At 34.6% G+C, this 23,170-nt stretch overlaps 4 protein-coding genes across 4 annotated transcripts; 3 read left to right on the top strand and 1 right to left on the bottom strand.

Moving 5' to 3' along the window:
• Positions 1 to 761: 761 nt before the first annotated feature.
• On the top strand, positions 762 to 3,210 carry LOC139882464 (probable serine/threonine-protein kinase At1g01540). Its single transcript, XM_071866781.1, has 6 exons — positions 762 to 1,363; positions 1,805 to 2,032; positions 2,130 to 2,300; positions 2,389 to 2,518; positions 2,613 to 2,822; positions 3,058 to 3,210. The coding sequence occupies exons 1-6, from the start codon at positions 762 to 764 to the stop codon at positions 3,208 to 3,210; spliced, it is 1,494 nt and encodes a 497-aa protein (XP_071722882.1).
• Positions 3,211 to 5,378: 2,168 nt separating this feature from the next.
• On the top strand, positions 5,379 to 6,440 carry LOC139882466 (protein BPS1, chloroplastic-like). The gene has a single exon (XM_071866783.1). It carries the CDS (start codon positions 5,385 to 5,387, stop codon positions 6,438 to 6,440), a length of 1,056 nt encoding a protein of 351 aa, XP_071722884.1. The 5' UTR covers positions 5,379 to 5,384.
• Positions 6,441 to 7,340: 900 nt separating this feature from the next.
• LOC139882475 (mitogen-activated protein kinase homolog MMK2-like) lies at positions 7,341 to 9,856 on the top strand. The gene is made up of 6 exons (XM_071866791.1): positions 7,341 to 7,507; positions 8,283 to 8,412; positions 8,525 to 8,662; positions 8,761 to 9,093; positions 9,415 to 9,598; positions 9,684 to 9,856. Exons 1-6 carry the CDS (start codon positions 7,341 to 7,343, stop codon positions 9,854 to 9,856), a joined length of 1,125 nt encoding a protein of 374 aa, XP_071722892.1.
• Positions 9,857 to 18,514: 8,658 nt separating this feature from the next.
• Positions 18,515 to 19,586, bottom strand: LOC139882477 (gibberellin 20-oxidase-like protein). Its single transcript, XM_071866793.1, has 2 exons — positions 19,237 to 19,586; positions 18,515 to 19,115 (listed from the first exon to the last, which is right to left on the bottom strand). Exons 1-2 carry the CDS (start codon positions 19,584 to 19,586, stop codon positions 18,515 to 18,517), a joined length of 951 nt encoding a protein of 316 aa, XP_071722894.1.
• Positions 19,587 to 23,170: the final 3,584 nt, after the last annotated feature.

Here is a 23,170-nt window from a genome sequence, read left to right as displayed (position 1 = left end):
CTTTTCTCTTACTTATTTCCAAATCGTCTAATGAGTTTTCGTACAATTCATAATCATCCTCCCTATTACGATGACAAAAATGTTGTTACCAGTTTTTTCACAAAAAAGTATTAATGCCGTTCAACTGATTGATTGATTGATTTTATTTTATTTTATTCGTCGACACCACATTTCTAGTTTAGTTTTTCCTCAGCTCTCTCGGACCCATATGATCCACTTGTCAATCAGGCCATGTTAAATGTATGAATACAAGAACTTGAAAAAAATAATGTACGAATACAAACACGTCCCCTTCCAACCACGTCAACCGTTTGATAACGGTCACCTTTTCCGTCAACATTATGGTGGGCTCCGATTTGCCACGAAGTCCATAATAATCTGATAGATAGGGAGCCTCCTAGGGGTAATAAAGTAAATATAAAAGAAGCCAAAATAAAAACACGGCTCCAGCTCATCATCTGAGTCACTCTCATTCTGTATCTCTTCACTAGAAAGTTTTACTTATCCAACGAAGCTCTTACAACAACTCTGTGTTTTGCTTCTGCTCCATCACAAATTCTTTTCTTCTTCTTCTTCTTCTCTCTCTCTATAAACTTTTCATATTCCTTTTCCCTCCATATAAATACTACAGTGCATGTATAATATTATTATATACAATAGTACATTGTATCCGATTTTGTTGTTTCTCGGCGATCTCTAATCGCCAATGATACCACTTCGACTATAAAACAACTCAATTTCTCTCTCTGTGAATATTTACAATGTCTATATACGACGCCGCATTTATAAACGCGGAGCTTTCAAAACGGACATCGATCTTCGGCCTCCGATTATGGGTTGTGATCGGTATCTTATTGGGCTCAGTTATAGTCATCGCTCTCTTCCTCCTCTCTCTCTGCTTGACTTCGCGCCGCAAAAACCACGGTGTTGCCAAACCTCAATCCAACGCCGTTCCGGTCTCCAAAGAGATCCAGGAAATCGTCACCCATCATCAACAACAGCCGCATGCGGCGGCGGCAGCTCCCGTGGCGGATATTCAAGTGGATATTGGTAAAATCGAACACCGAGTCGTTTACTCCGATAAGCTCCCGCCGCTGATTTCATCTTCCGGGAATACTGTGAGTGGGGAGAGCAGAGGTACGGTGTGGAGTGAGACGGCGTCGTTTGGTGGTGGGAGTGGCAGTGTTGGGCCTGAAGTGTCGCATCTTGGGTGGGGTCGGTGGTATACTTTGAGAGAGCTTGAGGAGGCTACCGGAGCTTTCGTTGATGAGAATGTGATTGGTGAAGGTGGCTATGGAATCGTGTACCATGGAGTTTTGAGTGATGGTACTAGAGTTGCTGTTAAGAACTTGTTGAATAACAGGCAAGTAATTTTCAAGTTCCTCCAATTTGTTGTTTTTTTATCCTTTCACATTGGCTTGAGTTATGAAACTTACTGAGGTGAACAATTAGAGGAGTTGAATCTGTGGTTTGATTTCATCTGTAGTCTCATGTCTATTATTAGCTACAAGAGATGATGTTATAATCAGAAATGTAAAAGCATTCTGTTAGGTACACTTGACTGGCAAGTTTCATCTTCTCCGGTCTTCTAAAATTGGAATTTTGATATGCACCCTTTTGTCGTAATCGCCTTCTTTGTTATTTATCAACAACCATCTGATGTGAGTATATCTGTATCTTGGTTGGATTTATGTGTTAGGCCATCGTTATCTCTTTGTTTTTTGGGGGGATTCTTTTCTTGTAAATTAGTATTTGTAGCTGTAAAGTAAGTTGCTTTTTGATAAAACAAAACATCTTCTATCAGGGGTCAAGCTGAGAGGGAATTTAAAGCGGAGGTGGAAGTAATCGGACGTGTGAGACACAAGAATCTTGTCAGGTTGCTTGGATACTGTGTCGAGGGGGCACATAGGATGCTTGTATACGAGTACGTCGACAATGGAAATCTTGAACAATGGCTTCATGGTGATGTTGGAGATGTTAGCCCTCTTACATGGGAAATCCGAATGAATATCATATTAGGAACAGCTAAAGGGTAAGTTAGGTTTTGCAATTAACTCTGTTCTTGTTTAAGCATGCTATTGGCTATAGGTAGTATCAATGTTTAGTTTCTTTCTGTGTTATCTCTGCAGATTGGCTTATCTTCATGAAGGTCTTGAACCCAAAGTTGTACATCGAGATGTAAAATCAAGCAACATACTCCTTGATCGTCTATGGCAACCTAAAGTTTCTGATTTTAGCCTAGCCAAGCTTTTATGTTCCGAGAGAAGTTATGTGACAACTCGTGTGATGGGAACATTCGGGTTAGTTCAGCTACTTGTTTAAGTTTTTACCTTTTTAGTTTCTTTTATTTCCCTTGTTTAAGTTTTAACTTTAAAATTGGCTCAATAGATATGTTGCACCAGAATATGCATGCACTGGGATGCTGACTGATAAAAGTGATGTATATAGCCTTGGTGTACTTATTATGGAGATAATCACTGGGAGGAATCCCGTTGATTATAGTCGACCTAAGGGGGAGGTTAGTCTTGAGTACATCTATGGTGTTTGTTTTAGTTTTATTACAGTTGGTGTTGTTAAACAACTGGGAATTGGAAATGATGTTCAATTTACAGGTGAATTTGGTGGAATGGTTGAAAACAATGGTCGGAGATCGGAGATCTGAGGAAGTTGTCGATCCAAAAATGCCACAGATGCCTTCTCCAAAACCACTTAAGCGGCTGCTATTGGTTGCCCTTCGCTGTGTTGATCCTGATGCAACCAAGAGGCCCAAAATGGGACATGTTCTCCACATGCTAGAGGCAGATGAATTCCTATACCGAGATGTATGAATGATATCTTTCTTACTACAGTATATTCTGTTTTGTATAAGGGATCCAGTCCAAATGTGTTTTTGCAAAAATCACATATTGTCCCTTATGTCTTAAAATGTCTGAAATCGGTCATATCTTGAAATTTTTTCTTCTACACAAGACATCAATTTCTGATGTTTTAAAACATGAAGAAAGGACTATCTTATTGTTTCCGATCTCTCTTATGATTTTTGGTCTGATTTCGCAGGGACAACGAAGTGGAAAAGAAAGTTCGCATTCACGGCACAATAATGGAAAGAGTGATGGTGCCCCAAAACTGGTTGAAAAACAATGGGGTGAGGGTACTTCTACCGAAGGCGATATTGATAGAAATAATGATCATCTTGCTAGGTGGAGATAGTACCAAGTCTGGACGATTAGTTGACTAACAAATTTAAGTCTCTTCAATTATTTTTTCAAAGCTCTTTTAGTTTAGATGTAGCAGTACGTACCTTAAATGTTTATTTAAAAGCAATAAACCTACATTCATTTTCATGTTTAGGTTACAAATTTATTCTTCTGTGTCCTACTCGTACAATTGGAACCTATCATCCTTACAAGAATTAAGATTGATTTTCTTTTCTTTTCTCAATTTCAGTTGGATTATAAGAAGAATTTTATACGTGTACGAAAATGGTACAGTTTCTTAAGGGATTACTGTTACTAGAAATCGCTTTCTGTTTATGGCCAGTTCTTGTATGGTCCTATAATAGAGAACCATAGATGTGAAGATGAGGTTCGGTCATTAATGGAAACTCAAGACAGTTATAGTTTTGTGGGAATGGGACCCAGAAAAACCTCTTGATTACTAACTACATGATTGAAGCATAATAATAGAGTTTGCATGTGACAAGTGTATCTTTGTTTCATTGTCCATGTTTGGACAAGCAATCTGGAATGGAATGGAATTCTGGACACGAAAAACCGTCATGTCTTCTTCATTTGTTGTACAACTTCTAGTTTCAACATCAACAATGCCAAAATATGACATCTGACATTTTCTTTTGCAAACACTAAGTAGCATTTTTTTTTTATATTATATCTTTGTTGACATCCCATCAGGAATTCAATCTGCTCCTATATTGATTGATTATTATAGTTTAGGACTTGGTCTTATCATCCAAACATAGGGCCTTCTTTTGTGGTTGACCATATCAGATCAGTTTCTTTTTGAACGAGCATGCTCCATTTGAAAGAGAAGAGCTTGATGAGTTGACTGGAATGGAGCCCACCATTTTCATCGAGGCCCATTTTAGGCCCATTATTGTGACTGACTGAGGCCCAACACTCAATAATGAGGCTCCGGCCCGTCAACTTAGAGGTCAGATAGGGTTTTGGGATATTTGTGTAATTGACTAATCGTAATCGTCTCAAAATTCTTGGCGGAATTATTTAATTTATCCCTTGTCACACGCTAATTAAATAAGACTTATCTTCAAAAAAAATTAAATAAGACTTTCGTCGGTAAGGATTTCGTTTCACACTGCTAACTTCCTAATTTATGCCGACGAGGAAGTATACGCTACACCCGTTCCCACAATAAGACTCGCGCTTCTCAACGACCAAAAATATTATCTTCCAGCTGTCCATTGAGTGTCCTCCACGTGTCTAAAAACCATGTCGTATTCTTCAACAAGTGGAGATAATTAATATCACTACGGCCACTACCTACCATGGAAAAAAACGTGAAGTTTCATTGTACGCGTTAGAAACTTTCTCCGAAATTTCCAGATCTACGACCTGTACTCGTTCAAGGTACGATTTTTTCTATATTTGAATTCAACAATCAGTGCAAACGTTTCGATCTTTTCTTTCCTTTTTGTAGATTTCAGAACTCTTTCTTTCTCTCTCTCTCTCTCTCTTTTTTAGTTTAAAGTGTTAGACTTTTTCATTTAGGATTTCTTGTATTATTTCTGTTTAGGTCAATCGATGATAATTTGGATTATCAGCTGATTTCCTGTTTATAGTATTCAGATCTAACCTTTAGGTGAGTTTATGATTTGTTACTTGCATATTTTATTGTTAATCTGTTGATGAAACTGTTAGATTTTGTTAGTCAATTTTGACTTGTTCATTTTGAATTTAGCTTGAGGTTTTTGAGCTGATTTATGCTGATCTTATGGAAGCTTGGAGTTTTAGGAGAATTAGTTGTTTAATCTGCTAACCCGAAAATGATGTGAGGTCTTCAGAAATGATTATAGCGGTTGATATGCCTTATCCTCTGTTTGTGGTAGAAGACTTGTAGTTGGAGAACAGTTGACTAATCTTAACATGTTTTGATGCAGTGATTTTAGTTTACTTTTGTCATTAATTCGATAGACGATTTTAATAGATGGTGAAAATGGAATTAATTATATAAAGATTATGAAAATTTTGGTTTATGAAATTTGTGATGGTTTATTTTAAGCCCAGACAGCTCAGATCTGGCGATGCAAATTACTGATTGTTTATTGTCTATGATTTTTTCTTGTAATGGAAATTGCTCAAGATTTTACTCATGTATTTGTGTTTGCTTCTAGCAGTGTATACATCATTATGAGCCGTCCACAAGAGCCATACCGCCAGTTCTTTCCTTTTGGAAATCCATTTCGGATGATATCACCCAAGGGTTCTAAACTATCCAATCGTCTTATGACTCTCTTGAACAAATTTGAGGAAACCTTGTCAGAGAGGCTGAGAAGGCTTATACCAAAGAACAAGGATGACATCCTCAGTTTCTCATGGATGAAACTAGCCATGGAGTCACTTTGTGACAGCCACAATGATATAAAAACACTCATAACTGATCTTGAGCTACCCGTGAGTGATTGGGATGAGAAGTGGATAGATTTCTACTTGGATAATAGCGTCAAGTTGCTCGATGTCTGTGTTGCGTTTAGCTCTGAACTCTCACGACTCAATCAAGGTAAGCTCCTACTCCAGTGTTTGTTGCATAACCTGGAGTCCAATGGCCACTTTACAAAGGCCCATTCTTCACTTGCCAGCTGGAGACATCACATTGGTCAAAAGAACCCCAGAGTTGAGAACTGTTTCCCCATCTTGGAAAGCCTTGTGGAAACACTGGATTTGCCTAAGGTTAAGAATTCGGCCAAAGGGAAGGTTTTGATGCGCGCTATGTATGGCGTTAAGGTGGCAACTATATTTGTCTTTAGAGTCTCGGCTGTTGCTTTCACCGGTTCCGGAAAGAAATTGTCGGATTTGAGCGTCCCCGAGACATTGCCATGGGCACATGCATTTTCTGTTTTGCAGTCTACTGTCTATGAGGAAATGAAAAACAAATTTTCCTCTGGAAGAGCTACAGTTTTGAGAGAAGTTGATGAAGTTAACGTGAGTGTTAAGAAACTGGATCCCGTAATCCAAGATACGGCGGATCCTATTGAAGCTGAGACATTCAAGAGTCTGGTGACGGATTTGGGAAGCAAGGGCGAAGAACTTTCACATGCACTAGATCTTCTTGGAAAGGATGTGGATGGATTTTTTAAGATAGTTCTAACTTCGCGTGATACTCTGCTTTGTAATCTTAGAACATATAGTAATGTTGCTCATACAATGCCTAAGAAAATTATGAGGGAAGGGCAAGTTGGGAGGTGAATCACTGAGGTAAACGCGAATATGTGTAAATGGTACTGTTGTCGTTGTCGGGGCTCGTGTTATCTGAGTGGTAGAAGTATACCATCTTGTATGACTTGCTGTATTGGGTATGGTGTGAGTTGTAGGGTAAGTTATATGTATGTTTTACTGGTTTGTATATGTAAGCCATTTAACATGGTGTTAACAATATATAAAAGGAATTTGGTATTGCAAAATGTCTCTTGTTCTTCTTTTCCTATTTTTATTCAAGGAAGAAGAAAGTCCTTGCATTGCATACCTTTTTAAGTTTCAAACTTCACATGTGAGAGACTAATGATAACCTCTGAACTTGTTCAGGCTAAGTTACGGCCCATTTCGACTTGATTTGCCATTCGGGCTAAGAAATTAGCCTATCATCGATTTGTAAGGTCCATTCATTTTGTATTAGGAAGGTATATATCTTAACCGAATCGAGGTGAGCTTCATACTCGACGGAGAGCCTATTAATTAATCTCTCACAAATAATATATAGTCTGAGAAAAGGAAGCAAGTATTGAATGATTTCTAAAGTTATATATATTAATGTTTTATGGATGCTAAAAATAATTTAATAAAAGTGAAAGAAAAAAGGAAAGGTATGAGTAGAAACAGATGTACATGGAAAGAAAGGGTCGATTTTAAGGTCACGGGTTATGGAAGCATTTCCAGTTCGAAAGTTAAAAAAGTTAGTTATGTGTTGCCCATGCTAACTTTTTTTCTATCCATCTCACATTTCTTCTTCTCCTTCTTTTTGGAAGAGTCTTGAAAAGAGGAGAGAAAGTAACTCTTAGGCTTCTGGCCACCTTTCTCAAGGCACGACCTTTATCTCCTCAAAATCCAATAATAATCCCTCTCTCTTAGACTAAGTTTAATTTGTTCAAGATGATGGAGCTGAGCTCGTGTTCGGGTGGAGATGGAAGTATCAAAGGAGTTCCAACGCATGGGGGACGATACGTGCAGTATAATGTGCACGGCACTCTCTTCGAAGTTCCTAGAAAATACATTCCTCCCATCCGTCCTGTTGGTAGAGGCGCTTCCGGTTTTGTTTGGTACTTATTCTCAACCCTACCTTTCGTCTCCTCCTCCTCCTTTACCATATTCATTTGATTAGTATTCAAAGCTAGAGATATTGCTAGAAATGTGTGTAGTTTCTATACATAATTACTATTCTATTCTAAACAAATTAGTACATATATATCTTGCTTGCTTATATATTAAAATGATTGATTTGCAATTACTCGAGATCATACACGATACTACTTCTGTCTCAAAATACATGTTGTTTTGATTCTTGTAACATGTGTAATTAGGGAGTATAATATATTTACAGCTTAGCTTAGAGATGTTGGTCAATATACTTACTATAATTGATCAATGGTGTCTTACTTATGATCCTTACTATAATTGATCAATGGTGTCTTACTTATGATCATATATCGGGTTTTAACTTGTAAGCAAAAGACTTCGCGCCTTTACTATATGATCAATTATTCAAAATGCTTGTGATTAAGATTAAGCATAATCAATTTTGTAAAATATATACATTAGAACCCTGCTACATATTGTCAAAAAAAAAAGGAACCCTGCTACAAATGTCTACTAGTCGAATTTGGTTATCATTCTTAAAATCCCAAGTCAATTGTATTGGGTGGTGATCCTTTTTTTTTTCTTTTTTTTTTTTGAAGTTATTATTGATTTACTTTTACACAAACAATTTGGTGAGATGAGATAAAAATGTATGTCACAGTATGTGCGTGAATTTTGACAGCTTTATATTTTCTTTTTGAAAACTACTCCAACTTTTTTTAAATTGTTTGTGTTCAGTGCTGCTGTGAATGCTGAGACACGTGAGGAAGTAGCGATAAAGAAAGTAGGAAATGCATTTGACAACAAGATCGACGCCAAGAGGACTTTACGAGAAATCAAACTTCTCCGTCACATGGACCACGAAAACGTACGTAACTACAATAATACTAATAACAATCACCTGATCTCAAATTAAAATTTCCTAGGATTTCCTAATTCATTCTTTCTAGGATTCTCATAGCATATGATTTTGGTTTCAGGTTATTTCAATTAAAGACATCATTCGTCCTCCTTTGAAAGAGAACTTCAACGACGTTTACATTGTTTATGAACTCATGAATACTGATCTTCAGCAGATTATTCGTTCCAATAAAGGCTTGACCGATGATCATGTTCGGGTTCGAACCACTAACCTTTTTTTCATTGGAAGCTTAATTCAAGTGAAAATAACCTCTTTGCTTTTTGTTCCTTGAATTTAATATGTTTCTCTTTGCAGCACTTCCTGTATCAGTTGTTAAGAGGACTCAAATACGTACATTCTGCCAACGTTCTGCATCGCGATTTGAAACCCAGCAATTTGCTTCTAAACTCAAATTGTGATCTCAAGATTGGAGACTTTGGTCTTGCGAGGACCACCTCCGAAACTGATTTTATGATGGAGTATGTCGTCACGCGTTGGTACAGGGCACCTGAATTGCTTCTTAACTGCTCAGAGTACACTGCAGCAATCGACATTTGGTCCGTCGGTTGCATTCTCGGCGAGATGATGATCAGAGAACCCCTCTTCCCTGGCAAAGATTACGTTCACCAATTAAGACTCATCACTGAGGTAACTAGAGAAACTTACTTGTTGGTTAAGCCAGACTATTCTGTACAAAAGTAAAAGTAAAGGATCTCTCTGTATAAAATGAAAAAACATTAAGGACTTTTTAAGCGCGTTTATTAAAACGCACAGTCTTTGTCATTTTTATTTTGTCTTCCAGCCTAAAATCCCCAATTCAATTTAGGGCTCTTCACCTCGAACTCGTTACTCAATTAATACTCAATTACTTTCGTTTTCTTTCTCTAGGAATATGATTTCTCTGTTGTTGTAGTAAATTTGAGTATATACTAAAAATCCGTTTTCATTTTCTTGTTTCCATGTAAAAAGCTGATAGGTTCTCCTGATGACGCTAGCTTGGGATTTCTTCGTAGTAATAATGCTCGGAGATATGTAAGACAGCTACCACAATACCGAAAGCAAAATTTCGCTGCAAGATTTCCTAACATGTCTCCTGGTGCTGTCGATTTGTTGGAGAAGATGCTCATCTTTGATCCAAACAGGCGTGTTACAGGTAAACAACACAAACAAGTCAAATTTTTGACTTATAATTAGTGGAAGTTAATTTTGAAATCGATCATTATTGTGTTAATTTGCAGCTGATGAGGCATTATGCCACCCATACTTGGCACCTTTACATGCTATGAACGAGGAGCCAGCATGTCCAAGGCCTTTCAGTTTTGATTTCGAGCAACCATCCGTTACCGAAGAGAATATCAAAGAGCTTATCTACTTGGAGTCCTTAAAATTCAATCCTGATCCAATACATTGAGGATATTGGTTTATCTGAAAGACTGTCTGTTTTGTATAATAAAGGATTTGCAATCTAACAGTATTATTATTACAATGCATGCGTGTTGTCTCGATCGCCTTCCTTCTGGCGCCAACTTGAAGGTAGTAGAAATATCAATGAAAAGAAAATGTTGGAATTCACTCCTTGCATACTTTCTTATGTAATAGTATTAATTTATATGTGTACACAGGAGACAGAACTAGAAATAAAGAGTGGTTGATTTCTTGTTTATCAGAAAGACGTTCATAATTTCACCGATTTGCTATTATGTAGAGTGCAAATTGCTCCCAATTGCAAGTATAGTTCCCAGAAATGAGATCGAAAATGTTAACAGGTACAGTGAAAATAGCTCCTGTCGTCTGCTTCATGTTCTGTTGTGCAAAATTGTTGGAATGTTCGTTCCTACCAAAGTTTGTTCCTTGTAACAAAGCTGCAGGGTTGGTTTTAGAATTGTGACAAAGTCAAGTGTCTAATAGCAGGTCTCCTTTTTGAATGCTTCCAAACAATAAAAGGAGTATTTTCGTGTAATGTCGAACAAAATTTTGTCTGATCTGAATTCTAAATTTCTGATCGCTGGAAGTCAAAAGACGATAACATTATTTTTGTCTGCATTTTATGAGTCCCGGTTACATTCTAATTATAGAATTACGTTTCACATTTTCATTCCTTATTATATGAGAGTGGAGACCTTGAGACTTGATATAGTGACAAATATGTGGCATTTGAAATGATAAATTTTGACTGTATTTACTTAAAATTAAAAGTTTCTAATATTCTATTCATTCTATTTTAATTTGTCAGTCAATATGGACTTGTAGTTTCATTCATAACTATAGTCTATAAATGTGTCTACTCATATATAACTATGGATATGTGTGTATTTAGACATAATAATTCATGAATATGGATGAACCTAATATTCAATTTTGACTGATGAAATGGAATGGAGGGAGTAATTTCCAAAAAGATTAGATTTTACTTTCAATATTATAGAAACTTTGACTCTCAACAATACATGTCATGCATATGATGATTGATGATCCTCTATATAAGCTGTCTTTACTAAGCGTTATCTGCACCGATACATTGAGCTTTGGCTCAAATATCTAAGATAGAAATCAAGATAAAGAAATGGGTAGTTCTAATAGAGATATTGATGCTCCTCCTCATGTAGTTGTGCTTCCATTATCAGCTTTCGGCCATATGATGCCTTTTTTTCAACTCTCCGTTGCTTTAGCCAACTCCGGCGTTCGTGTCTATTACTTGCAAACCCCCAAAAATATCCAAAGACTCCCTCAAATCCCTAAAAGCCTCTCTTCCTTAATGAGCTTTGTCGAGCTCCAAATGCCGGTTTCAAAAAACTTGCCAGAAGGTGCTGAATCTACCATGGACGTTACCATTGAAAAGATACCTTACTTGGAAGCTGCTTATGTGCACAATGTCAGGTTGTTCAACCTCTTCGAAAGTACTATTCAGCTTTTTACCCACAACATCTTCTTCATCGTCTGAATCCAGAATGACTATAGGAGTTGACCCCGACCCCATTGTCAGCTTGGAAATCGGTGTTGTCCTCAGGAGTGGCGACGGCTGCAAGATCGGTGATGGTGGCCAAATAGCCAATGGCTGCATGTCTAAAGATATTTGAGTACCAATAGGAACATCATCGCCATCATCCAAATTGATCACGACATGTTCAGGAGCTGGGTGACTAGGTGATTTGCCAGGGTGATACAGCTTCATAAACTCTTTTTCGAGCTCTGGATTCTGGAAAAAATAATTAGGATTCAGCATCTTGTTGTTCCAGGCCATAAGTTCTTCGAGTTCTTTGGTGATGCTGCCATATTCCCCAGATTCCGAATCATCCACCATGTTCTGAACAGGACACGGATCAGAAGAACATTCAATCACTTTCGCCCTGCTTTCTGACTTTGTTCCACTTCCACCATTCTCCTCAACGGAGTTTTTGATTCTCTTAAATGTGAAGGAATACATGTCTCTAAAAAACAAAATACCAGAAACATAATAAGTATTCATTCACATATATAAAACAACTTGGAATAGCTAAAATCGTTGAAATGGGGGCTCTTCTAATCAGACCAGGGACGGATCCAGGATTTGGTGATTGGAGGGTCCGAGAAAAATATTTTGAACTTCAAAGTCGAATACGATAATTTTTTAACTTTAAATTCTATCGTATATTTGTGTTGTATTTTAGTTTGAGCGACAAATCTATTTCATTTTGAGGTTGAAGGTTCGAATCTCGTTGAGAACATTTTAAAAAAAAAAATCCAATTATTCATGCTATAAATATATAAGATAGAAAATTAACAGTAGTTAAAAAACAGATTTTAAAATATTAATACTTATAAATAATATTTAATAGTAAAAGATTTTCAAATTTATTAGACATGAATATTTGAAAGGTTATGAGAAAAATTTTCAAAGGTCAAGAAAAAAGAATAGAAAAAAAATATTACGCCTTAACTAGTAATAAAAAAATATATGATATGTATTGTTATAGAGGGTTTAAATTAGATAACGGACTACGTGCAATAAGGGTCGATCCTGGGTCTTGGTGGGAGTTGTGCACGCGCAAAACCATTTGTGCTAGAGTTGATTATGATAAGAAGTGGCACAATAATATATTTATATATTTTCACCAGAACTCAAAGAGAAATTTAGTTCCGACGATCGGAGCTGGGGGTACCATGGCCCCCTCGGTACCCCTAAAAATCCGTCCATGAATCAGACCCACTTTCAACTAAACAGCAAGGCTACAAAGACCGATCATATACCATGCAAGCAAAGCGATAACCTTGAAGAACCATCCATTAGCAACAAAAGTGCATGGTAATAAAATTAATTTAAGTAAAAATCCATTCAGTAGAAAAACAAACACATGGAGTAAGAGATGAGAGAGTACCTATTGTAGTTGCAAAAACAAACTAAGACGCAGCAATGGAGTTTAGTTTTTGGAGATGGACTCAGATTTTTACTCAAAAAAAAAATCCAAACTTTGATTATTTGAAGAACAATAAGTGAAAAATAACTCAACCCCTCACTTTAATCCAAAGTCTGAACTGATTTTAATTAATTATGAAGAGAAAAATATTCAGTCGCATTGTTTTTTAGGAGACGATGTGGAAATGCCAAAAAGGATTTTTGCTTTCTGTTCTGTGTATATATTTTGGCATATGGAGAGGTGGTGGGTGATATTGCAGAGACAGAGAAAGTGTACAATTCATTTTGCTCGTATGACCATTTTTAATTTGTCATTTAGGTCCTTCAGTTTAATAGTATGTATCTTTTGTTCCTTGCTTTTTTTTTACAACATCAACTCCTTATTTAATTGCGCTTTGTCTTTTTCGATTTCTTTTTCCGTTAAAATATAAAATTCGTATTTTTCATAAATAAACTCCTTATCAAAATATGCTAAATGAGTTAATTTTTCAACTAATATATATTATAGCTTCGGAGTTTGAATCTTAAAATGATCTTCTTCTTTTTTAGATAGATATTTTTTTCTTTTTTAGATAGATATTTTTTTATCTATTACACCCTACTACTTTTTTATAATTACTTAATTCATAGTATTTAGCACGTAGTAAATAAAATATTATGGCTTAAAACATTGTATCTAGATAGAAAACTGAAAGTAATTTTGGATATTTTCACATCAAAATTTATTTTTTTGGAGATATTGAAATGATGATTTTGAGATGTTTTGTATTTTCTTTTTTTTTTTTTATAATGTATTTCCTTCTTGAAGAAGTTGTGATTTGTGAAAACATTTGGCTGAAAAAGTGCAACCGAAAACAGCCAACTGTCCAACCAATCTCTTTTAATTTAGTCCTCTAAATTTTTTTTGATGTTAATTTACTCCTCTAATTTTATGACAACTCTAGTTTTACAAGGCTGAATATTGTTTGTATTCTGGTTTTTACCGAAATCTAGTGCAAACATCGACTAAACCAGACGATGTCAAAATTGAGGGACTATGTTACATAAATTTTTAGTGATGGAGTTTTAAAAACCTTTTATGACCTGAAACAACACTCAAAATTAAAATTAATCCTGGTTTTTTTTATGGATAGCAAGCTTAAAAGAATAATTAATATTATTTTCTAAAAAATTTATATCTCTGTCTCAAAAGACGGAGTAAGTATACTCTAACATAGAAAATATACACTCCTGTGTCAGTATGGTCAACAAACTCTTTTTCACTATTGTAGTTGGGGCTATGGCATCAGATAAAAACTAGGGTTTAATTTCTAGTACAGAAAGGGAAAATTCCAAAAATTGTTATGCTTTTTGGAGCTTCGAGTTAATCTCAGATTTAGATTTTAATCCAAATAATCTTTATGGAACCGATCATCATGAATTTCGGTCCATCGATAAATTATTATTCAATTGAAATGAAAATAAACAAAAATAAAAGATACTCTTCACATCACATCAAAAAAATAAAATAAAAGATACTCGATTAATACTACTACATACTAATAATATTGGACTTGTTCTTCCTAACTGTGCTTGTTCTTGGAATTTCTGCTGCCATGAAACATAAATCTCCACCATGAATTTTCTCAGAGACGTAAGATTGAATCTAATACAGATTGTCTCTGTTCATGATTATCCCCTTCAGTAAAACTTTTCATCTCCACAGATGATTCTTTCTGCAAAATTATACATTACTTATTGCTATTTACTACTATCTTACGTTATTTTAAGTACATTATTTAAGTATTTTTAATTTTTAATTAGTACTTACGTTAGTCATAAATTTGAACCCAATCTTAACTTGTCCTTTGTAGGTGTCATCTTCAAGAACTCCATTATATGGAGATGGCTTCACTTCTATATCACATCCCTCCGTCACAATCCCACCTAGATGAATTCTGAGGATTAATTAATTTATCAGAAAAACAGATAAGTTAGTCTAAGAGAATTAATTCAGACTAGTGCAAAAGTAGTATATATGTTAAATGCTGATGTGGACTTACAAAGTTTCACCTACAAATCCACTTTCTTCGAAGAGCTCTTTATCCATGATTTTGAGTTTAAGACGTGCTAGCCTTTTCGAATCAGATATCGGGAATTCAAACTTGAATTTCTAGTTCCACCATGCTTGGTCATCTTTACCTGAATTTCAAACCCGATTCTTCTTATGTCTTTGAACAAAAAATAGATAACAAGCTTAGCTGACAATAAGCAACAAACAAACACCATATTATATATACCTTTTGATACTTTGCTTATATATACTTGAGATCCACATTACATAATAACATAATAGGCTGGTCTTCCTGTAACAAATAATTCATCATTATGTAAAAGAAAATTCCGCATCAATTTCGGACTTTTAGAAAAGATATTAATGTCTATACTTAGATTTTTTAGAAAATTCAAAGGAAAGAAGCAAATCTAGAGACTACCGACAATATTTGTATGTCTAATGCCTTGAGCATTAACAAGAAGTACTTCAAGAAGACATCCTCATTTCATGAATGAGTTCTTAAATGCTTGCACATAAAAATTCATGGAAGGGTTTATAATGCTCTTTAGGATGATGAGAGTTACAAAGATGATGTCTTTAGTTTACTGTCAATTTAGTACAGCAATTAATAAAAGTAAACAGTCATAATTAAGAGGTGAGTTATTAATTATTCACATAAATTCTACATTAAAGCTTCACATTGTTTTTGTTGAGATCGCCAATAAACCCTAGAAGACGATCAAAAGCACTCTAGCAGCAAGAACACACAAGAAAAACAAAGACAAATGCTTATATTCCTATACTGTTCTATTGAGAAAACGTCAGCGGTATAGTTGTTGCATAGAAAAGGAAATAAATTGAATTGGGAAGAAGAAAGCACAATTGCTTTTTACTGAATATTCCTCCTTAATATTAAATTACTTGCAAAGTTTTCTTAAACACTACAAGCTCATAAAACCCTAAACAATTGATCTAATCAGACTTTGGCAGCTGGCCTTCAATATTCAGGTCCAGGTTGGCTCTTTTTCAAAAGGAAAAAGACAAGCTACACTACTTATCCTCCAAGGTTATTTTGTTTCACTGAAAATAGATAATCGAAACGGCCATAACAGAGCCACCACACTTACTTTCACACTGCTTTTTACCATCTGATAGGATCACGTGAGGCTCCACACTTCATTTGTCCTCCTGGCATTTTTCACAAACACTTGTTGTGCATTCCATTTCTTGATCAGCAAGGTTCCTTCAACTGTGAACTTATTCCCTTCCTGAGCTGAGCTTCTTTAATCATCATTCTTTAACAGCATCACAGAGACATTCTACTGACTTAAATATTCATAAAATCCTAATCCTAATAGCAGCTAATCCATATATTACAGACACCGAACAAAACACACATACGAAAGTGCGACCTATACTACATACTTCACATCATTCTAAACTTACTAATATAACTATATCATCGACTAATTTGACATGAAATTTCCTTGACATGAGATCCCCAAACTTAAGGTTACGTACACAGTGCACTCCTACCAGACTCTAAAATCAAGAAAAATGGTGCGAATATATTGACTACCTTGTTGCGATCAAAAGCCCTCAACTTGTCTTGTCCAACTATCTCTTTTGTTCATCAATACCGCTTGTTGATTGCATCTGTTTAAACATAGCGATGGCATTATAATGCCGTCCGCTTTTAGCATATATCGATAGCATTGCACTCCATGCAACAGAATCTCTATAATTCAGATCATCAAATAACTTCCTAGCTGAATCAATCTCATTAGACTTTGGGATACAATTGTATGAGTGAAGTACTGATCAAAACAAAAGCCAAGAACCCATTTTTTTGCAGGTAGCAATGAAATTCCAGCCCTGGTCTGATCGCTTCTCCTTGTAACATAGCAACAACTATACTCCTGACAGTCGATTCATCCAACTCAACAAAAGAGCATTGCATCTCAGAGAAAATACACAATGCTTTAACGGGGTGCTTATTCTCAATACACCCATTAAATATCGTCCTCCAAGAGATCATATCCTTTTTCGACGTCCTATCAAAAATCCGGCAGCAGCCTCAAATTCCCCACCTTTTTCATACACATCTATTAACGAATTTGGAATACTAGTATAAGAATAAAGTATCATTTTAATACAGAAACCATGTATCTCTCTGACCAGCCATGAGGCGCCAAGATGACTGCAAGCAGTTAAAATTCCAAGGGCAGTCACATGATTAGGCACAACATCATAAAATTGCATTCTTCTAAAGCATTCAATTGCCATAACATACTCTCCATTTTTCACAAATGCATTAACCATTGCACTACAGATAATAACATCCTTCCTGGGTATCTGATCGAACAATTCCGAGGCCATCTTCATATCATATAATGCGTAATAACCGAGAAGAGCTGTTAAAACTGGCACGTCTGACTCAAAACCCATTTTGATCTCCAAGCAATGAACTACTCATATAAAAGATTCGACTTCAAATGCAGCGAAAGCCCTGATCATGCTCATCAAAGTAACAAAATTTGGCCTTTGTGAACTCTCGAGCATCGTTTTGAACAACCCAGTAGCTTCATTTGGCTTGTTTTGTCTAACCAAACTCGATATCCTAGATGTCCACAATATTAGGTCCTCCTTTTCGACGTCTGAGGTAACCAGATGGTAAAAAAACTCACGTGCATTGCATAAAGTAGAGTGCTTCATAAAGTTTCTCATTGAAGTCATTCGTTGTGGCATTTTGGCGAACAATCTGTGCCCAATTCGAACAACGAAATACATGAACACCCCACTACTAGATTATTATAAGGCAGCTATATTACTCTCAACAATGTCATCTCCAGAATATTAGAAACGGATCGTACATAAACTATACTTCTGAAGGCTGCCTGAAAGTAAAAATAAAATAAAAATCTTATAGAGACTTGAGAGCTCTGTTTTAACTACATCTGTGCGGGAAGCTTTTAAAATATATAATATATATATATCGTACAAAAATCACTTTTCTAAAACAAAAAAGAGAAACAATCATCGATAAATACTCATATTCATTTTAATATTGTGGATAGCTCTCTTAAAAATATTCTTTCATATCTAAAATTGGATTCAAAGATTTTTATTAGATAGTCCAAATGTTTCATATTTGCTAATTTCGATGTTAGTAGAATAATGTTCGATCATAGAGTAATGATATACACGAATATAAAAATGGTAAGAATCAATCACAACTGAATTGAATATTATGAGTTGACAGTTGGAAATCTTACTTTAAATGATCAAAACTAACATACATACAGTTTGGTGTATATATAATAAATCCATAATAATTCATCCATAACTGTACAAGTTGAAATTGCAATTATCTAATTTTAACTACCATCAACAAACCACTCAAGCTGTGTCCCATACCAAAGACTCCAGGAATTCCTAATACAAGACAATTCATTCTTTTCTATCAATCTTTTTTTTTTCTAGGTAATTCATTGGAAAAAAAAAAAAAAAGCAACACATTACTTTTATACTTACAATTTCTTCTTTGACATGACAACATACTACGAATAGTATATGTGTACTCGAAACAACGATTCGACCAATGGCAATTGATCAACCTAGAATACAAATTTACAAGGACTTTAGGATTTTGCAAAATCCTTGACAGTATATCCAATTTTTTCAAATTTCCCCTTTTCACGAGTCTCCCTGAATCTCGTATACTCCTTACAAAGAAAAGGCTTGTATACCCTTCTATTTCCTAATAATTCTGATCCTACTACTTCATCCGGAGCTGAAATTACCTTATCGTCCTCGAAGCACCAGAAGAAGGCCAATGAAAATCTATTCAGGGGCTGGTTTAGTACAACTCTATGCTCTGATGATCTTAACTCGTCATTGCTCCAAGCTTGCAACATGTCTCCAATGTTAACCACCATAGCGTCTTCACGGAAATTCACCACCGTCCAATTTCCTTCCGTCGATTTCACTTGGAGTTGGCCTATTTTATCAGGGTAAAGGACCGTTAGGCAACTGATATCGGTGTGCATTCCTAGGCCTTCAACGTCATTTTCCAGAATTTCCGGGGGCGAGTAATTTATGATTCGTAAATATCCATGGCAGTTCTTGAATTCGGATTCTAAGAATTTGGAATTAAATCCTTCCCCCAAACACATCAATAGAATTTCTGTGATTTTTTTGGACAATTCTGTCATTTTGTTGCAGTATTCCTGCATTAGCGCACTGCAAAGAAACAAGAGAACATGAGCAATTTGTAACATTTTAAAGCAAAAGGACAAAAAATGATTTCTTTATAGAATATAGAGACTTAAAGAGCTTGGCATGATATTGGCGCGTTACCTACCTGAAATCATGACTCTGGTGGTCAAAAAGGGTATCTGCAGAACTCCGAGCAGAGTCGAAGAAGTCCGGGCCGGAAATTCGGAAACTCTCAAAGAAAGGAGAGGCTATGAAATGAGGGACATAAGAAATTGGAGAGAGTTGAAGTTTAGTTTCGGAAGGAAGACTAAATGCTTGTTTGGAAAGCAAACTGATTCTGTCATAGAGATCTTTCGAAACACCATGATTGGTGATAAAGAAGAATCCCCATTTCTTACATCCTTGTGCTAAAGAAGATAGAGACAGATTATCCAATGGCTGAGAAACATCTAAAATCGGAAGTTGTAGAGATGTTTGCTCGCCCAATTCAGACATTTTAGTTAACTATCAAGCAATGAATGAATGAATGAAATTAAAGAAGATGATCATTTTGGATGGTTAGATATATATGGAGAAGAAGGGTCAAAGAGCAAGTTTCTGATTACAATAATTAAATTTGCAGTAATATGACAGGCTGGTTTAGGAGTAATACATACTTTGAGACAAGACAAATGGACATTTGTTAAATTCTATACTTGAGAGTTTCTTTTGGAGAAACAGCACATAGACTTGGTGACTAAGCATATTATATGCTAAAAAGGTTTTAATTAAAGTCTAGTGTGGAAAGCCTTGACTCTCTATGCCAATAATTAGTCAGTCCACTAATGGATCCTAACATGGTGGCTAAACTTTGACAAAATTAAATTGCTTCAGTATTCTAGCTCAACTTGGAGTTTTGTCTTGAATTGTATTTGCCCCTGGTCGGCTCAGTCAAAATTTATCTGATCAAACTTAACCGGATAAGTTAAAAGTCGGTTTGACCGATCCGATCGGCCGGTTTCAATATGAATTATTTTATTCAAACCACCTATGTCAACGTTTTTAAAGTAGCCGAAGCAATTTGTCGATCGGTTTTTAAAGCCTTGAAAAATGATTCGAGTCAATCAATTTGAACCCTTTACCCGACCGGATCATCAAATTTTCAAAACCCAAACCAAGTAGAATAACATCAAACCAAAAAAAAAAAACAAAATATTAGAAGACTTCACAATCAAACCATAAGATTCCAAGATTAGCAAATTAAATATTAAATTATTTTTTAAATACAATGAGAAGGAAAATTAATCCCAGATAATCAGGCTTTTAGTCTGCCTAATTTGATTAAGAAAAATATTAAACATTTAAAATGAGAGTAGTATTTAATTAATGAGAACAAATTTCATTCTTTATTGTACTCTATTAGTATGATACTGGAACATGCAGATCACATTTCGTTGACATAAATTGTCTCCATATCAAAATACATGATATTTTAAATTTATAGATTCATCAATATATATATTTAATTATTAATTCTGTTAAATATATATATATATTTAGAAAAATTTAACATAATACATATATATTTAGAAGAATTTAACATTCAAAATATAATATATTTTGATATGAAAGTTACTTGAGAGAACATCCTCCAAATTTGCACAAAATTCGCGCTCCTTACTGTAATTAGGTGCAATTCAAGATCCCTAATGATCAACAATGTAAAATAAATTAGTTTCAAGAAAAAAAAACAAGTAAATTAAAATTCAAGCCCAACCCAATCCTTTTTATATATTCTTAATATAAATTAAAAAAGAATATAAATTAAAAAATCATTAGAGTACTATCCAGGATAGCATTCTGTATATATTTTAAGTGACATGACTTATAAATTAATATTAATCGACTGCGCCTCAAATTCCATGGCCCTACAAAGAATTTAATTTAGTAGAAAAAAATGCGAAAGTGAGAACCTTTTAACTTGTCCTCTAGCACAGGAAACTAAGGAAAAGAATTTAGAACGGGAGAAAAAACAAATCTAGTTTTATTTGGAACTAAGGCAATACTGTATTTTTTTTAATAATGCAATACTGTATTTATTGCACAGGGGAATCCTATTGAATCTATGGATCAATAGCTTATAACATCGTACAATACAATAAAAATTCTTTAAATTAATATTCGATAAATTAATAAATTCTTTAAAATAATGAATTTGTTCGGTTCCAACTTGAAAAATTCGATAAAATAATAAGACAATAATTTTTCGAGAGATCTTTTTATAATTTTTGGTCCAAAAAAATCATAAATTAATAATTCATAGAGACTGAACAAAAATTACGCTTTTATTGAAATATGATTCAATAGTTGTCTATTTTCCTTTAAAATTCAAGTCTATTTGGAGTCATTGCCACCAAATAAGAACACAATACAACTATTGAATCCTAAAGTTCGCTGTAACGTAATTCTAAGAGGCATAGACTAATTTGCCTTTTTGTTTGATATGTATTGTATAATTACTTAGTTTATACGAAAATATGAATTACGTTGAATCAGTTAAAAACTCTTTAAATTAATAATTATTAATTTATTGATAAATTAACAACTCTCTAAATTAATAAATTTCTCCGGTCCCGACATTATTAATTTATAGAGTTTTAACTTGTATTTCTGATTGAAGCTAGTAATATTAATGATTAAAAATAAAATAAAAATTTATTAATTACTTAAATTGCGCTGAACAAATGGGTGGGGCTAATAAATACTCAAGGAAATAAGCTAATTAGCTAAATCCACAAGATTTATAGCTTCTTGACCAATTTGCCCTCTTTATAATTAATCTGTTAATTTTATAACCAAATACACCACAAGAGAATAACCTAAAAAAAAAAAAAAAAAAAAAAAAAAGCACCTCAAGAGAAAAACTATTTTGGACTTTCCACCTAGTTGACATTCACACACCGCAGTTCTAGTTCTAGGTCTAAATATTCCTTCTACTATTTGTCTCTTCAATTTAGCTTTGTTTAAAATATTGATCGCAAGTGATTCGTCGTCCTCTTTCTAAGACCCTTGATGTCGTGGAGACGAAATCTCGATATATACGAAGCAAAAAAAACTGGCTTCAGATAATGCTCGATGACTATCGTGTGTTATTATGGAGTATATATAAAAAACTTATTCCACGTGGATATGTAATAACGTACGTGACGAAATTATGTGCCCTAACTATTTTCATTCGAAAGTAAAAACTGCTGCTTAAATTATTACCGAACTAGTACGTATCTGAATAATAAAATTAAGATTTACATTATATAATCAAACCCAGTTGCGTAGGTATCTATCTGAATATTAGTACGTAGCTGTATATATTTTTAATCTATTCCCAAAATACAAGTTTGAAACAGCACAAATAAAATTCAACACCTCTCAAATGCCATCGATTTCTAAAGTCACGGCCTCATTTATAGTTTTTGAATATCGACTCAGTAACAGCTAAAAACTTTCCAACAATTTCTCTATGTTTAAACTCGAGATCTCTGATAATGGATAAAATGTGTAATCATTTTAAACTAAGTCTCATTGATTCTATCAAGGAAATTTTGTAGATTGATGTCCGTACAAATCCAAAGTTTTATCTAATAAATTGACAGTTAGATAATTTAACATTCGAGATAACTATTTCGTGATGGAAAGGAGTTGGGATAATCCCTAACGTCTCCCTTAGAAAATTCTCAAGACTTTCCTATCATGTGTGGATACGTGACAGAAGCCTGATGATCGAAAAATTCTATTTCCGATTGATAAACATGTAGACTTAGTTAACATTAGCTTAAAATAATGAAAATTATCAAATTAATTTCCTAGTCAAAATGATAATCTTTATGCTTGCTTCTTTATATCTATAAAGTAGTCTCTCACTTCATTGGTTTCAAGGTCAGATTAAGAAAGTGAAATGATGATCAAGTTTTATTATCTATTAACTTAACTAAATTTTTATTTCTTAATTTCTCTTTTATGTCTTCATGAAGTATACAAACCTTAAAGAGGTGATCATGAAAAACCCATAGAAGAGGTTAGAAAACTTGTATCGGGATCACACC

The sequence above is a fragment of the Rutidosis leptorrhynchoides genome, unplaced genomic scaffold, assembly GCF_046630445.1.
Source record: "Rutidosis leptorrhynchoides isolate AG116_Rl617_1_P2 unplaced genomic scaffold, CSIRO_AGI_Rlap_v1 contig274, whole genome shotgun sequence".
Taxonomy (NCBI): domain Eukaryota; kingdom Viridiplantae; phylum Streptophyta; class Magnoliopsida; order Asterales; family Asteraceae; genus Rutidosis; species Rutidosis leptorrhynchoides.
The sequence above is the reverse complement of the archived record's forward strand: the minus strand, read 5'-3'. Positions and strand labels throughout refer to the sequence as shown.

Excerpts from the sequence above, each read along its gene's own strand:
- LOC139882464 (XM_071866781.1), top strand. The coding sequence starts at position 762 with ATGTCTATATACGACGCCGCATTTATAAACGCGGAGCTTTCAAAACGG. Across the intron at positions 2,033-2,129 it reads ATATTAGGAACAGCTAAAGG|ATTGGCTTATCTTCATGAAG; the intron begins GTAAGTTAGGTT and ends TTATCTCTGCAG. Across the intron at positions 2,823-3,057 it reads ATGAATTCCTATACCGAGAT|GGACAACGAAGTGGAAAAGA; the intron begins GTATGAATGATA and ends CTGATTTCGCAG.
- LOC139882466 (XM_071866783.1), top strand. The coding sequence starts at position 5,385 with ATGAGCCGTCCACAAGAGCCATACCGCCAGTTCTTTCCTTTTGGAAAT.
- LOC139882475 (XM_071866791.1), top strand. The coding sequence starts at position 7,341 with ATGATGGAGCTGAGCTCGTGTTCGGGTGGAGATGGAAGTATCAAAGGA. Across the intron at positions 8,663-8,760 it reads TGACCGATGATCATGTTCGG|CACTTCCTGTATCAGTTGTT; the intron begins GTTCGAACCACT and ends TTCTCTTTGCAG. Across the intron at positions 9,094-9,414 it reads AATTAAGACTCATCACTGAG|CTGATAGGTTCTCCTGATGA; the intron begins GTAACTAGAGAA and ends CCATGTAAAAAG.
- LOC139882477 (XM_071866793.1), bottom strand. The coding sequence starts at position 19,586 with ATGTCTGAATTGGGCGAGCAAACATCTCTACAACTTCCGATTTTAGAT. Across the intron at positions 19,116-19,236 it reads CACCAGAGTCATGATTTCAG|TGCGCTAATGCAGGAATACT; the intron begins GTAGGTAACGCG and ends GTTTCTTTGCAG.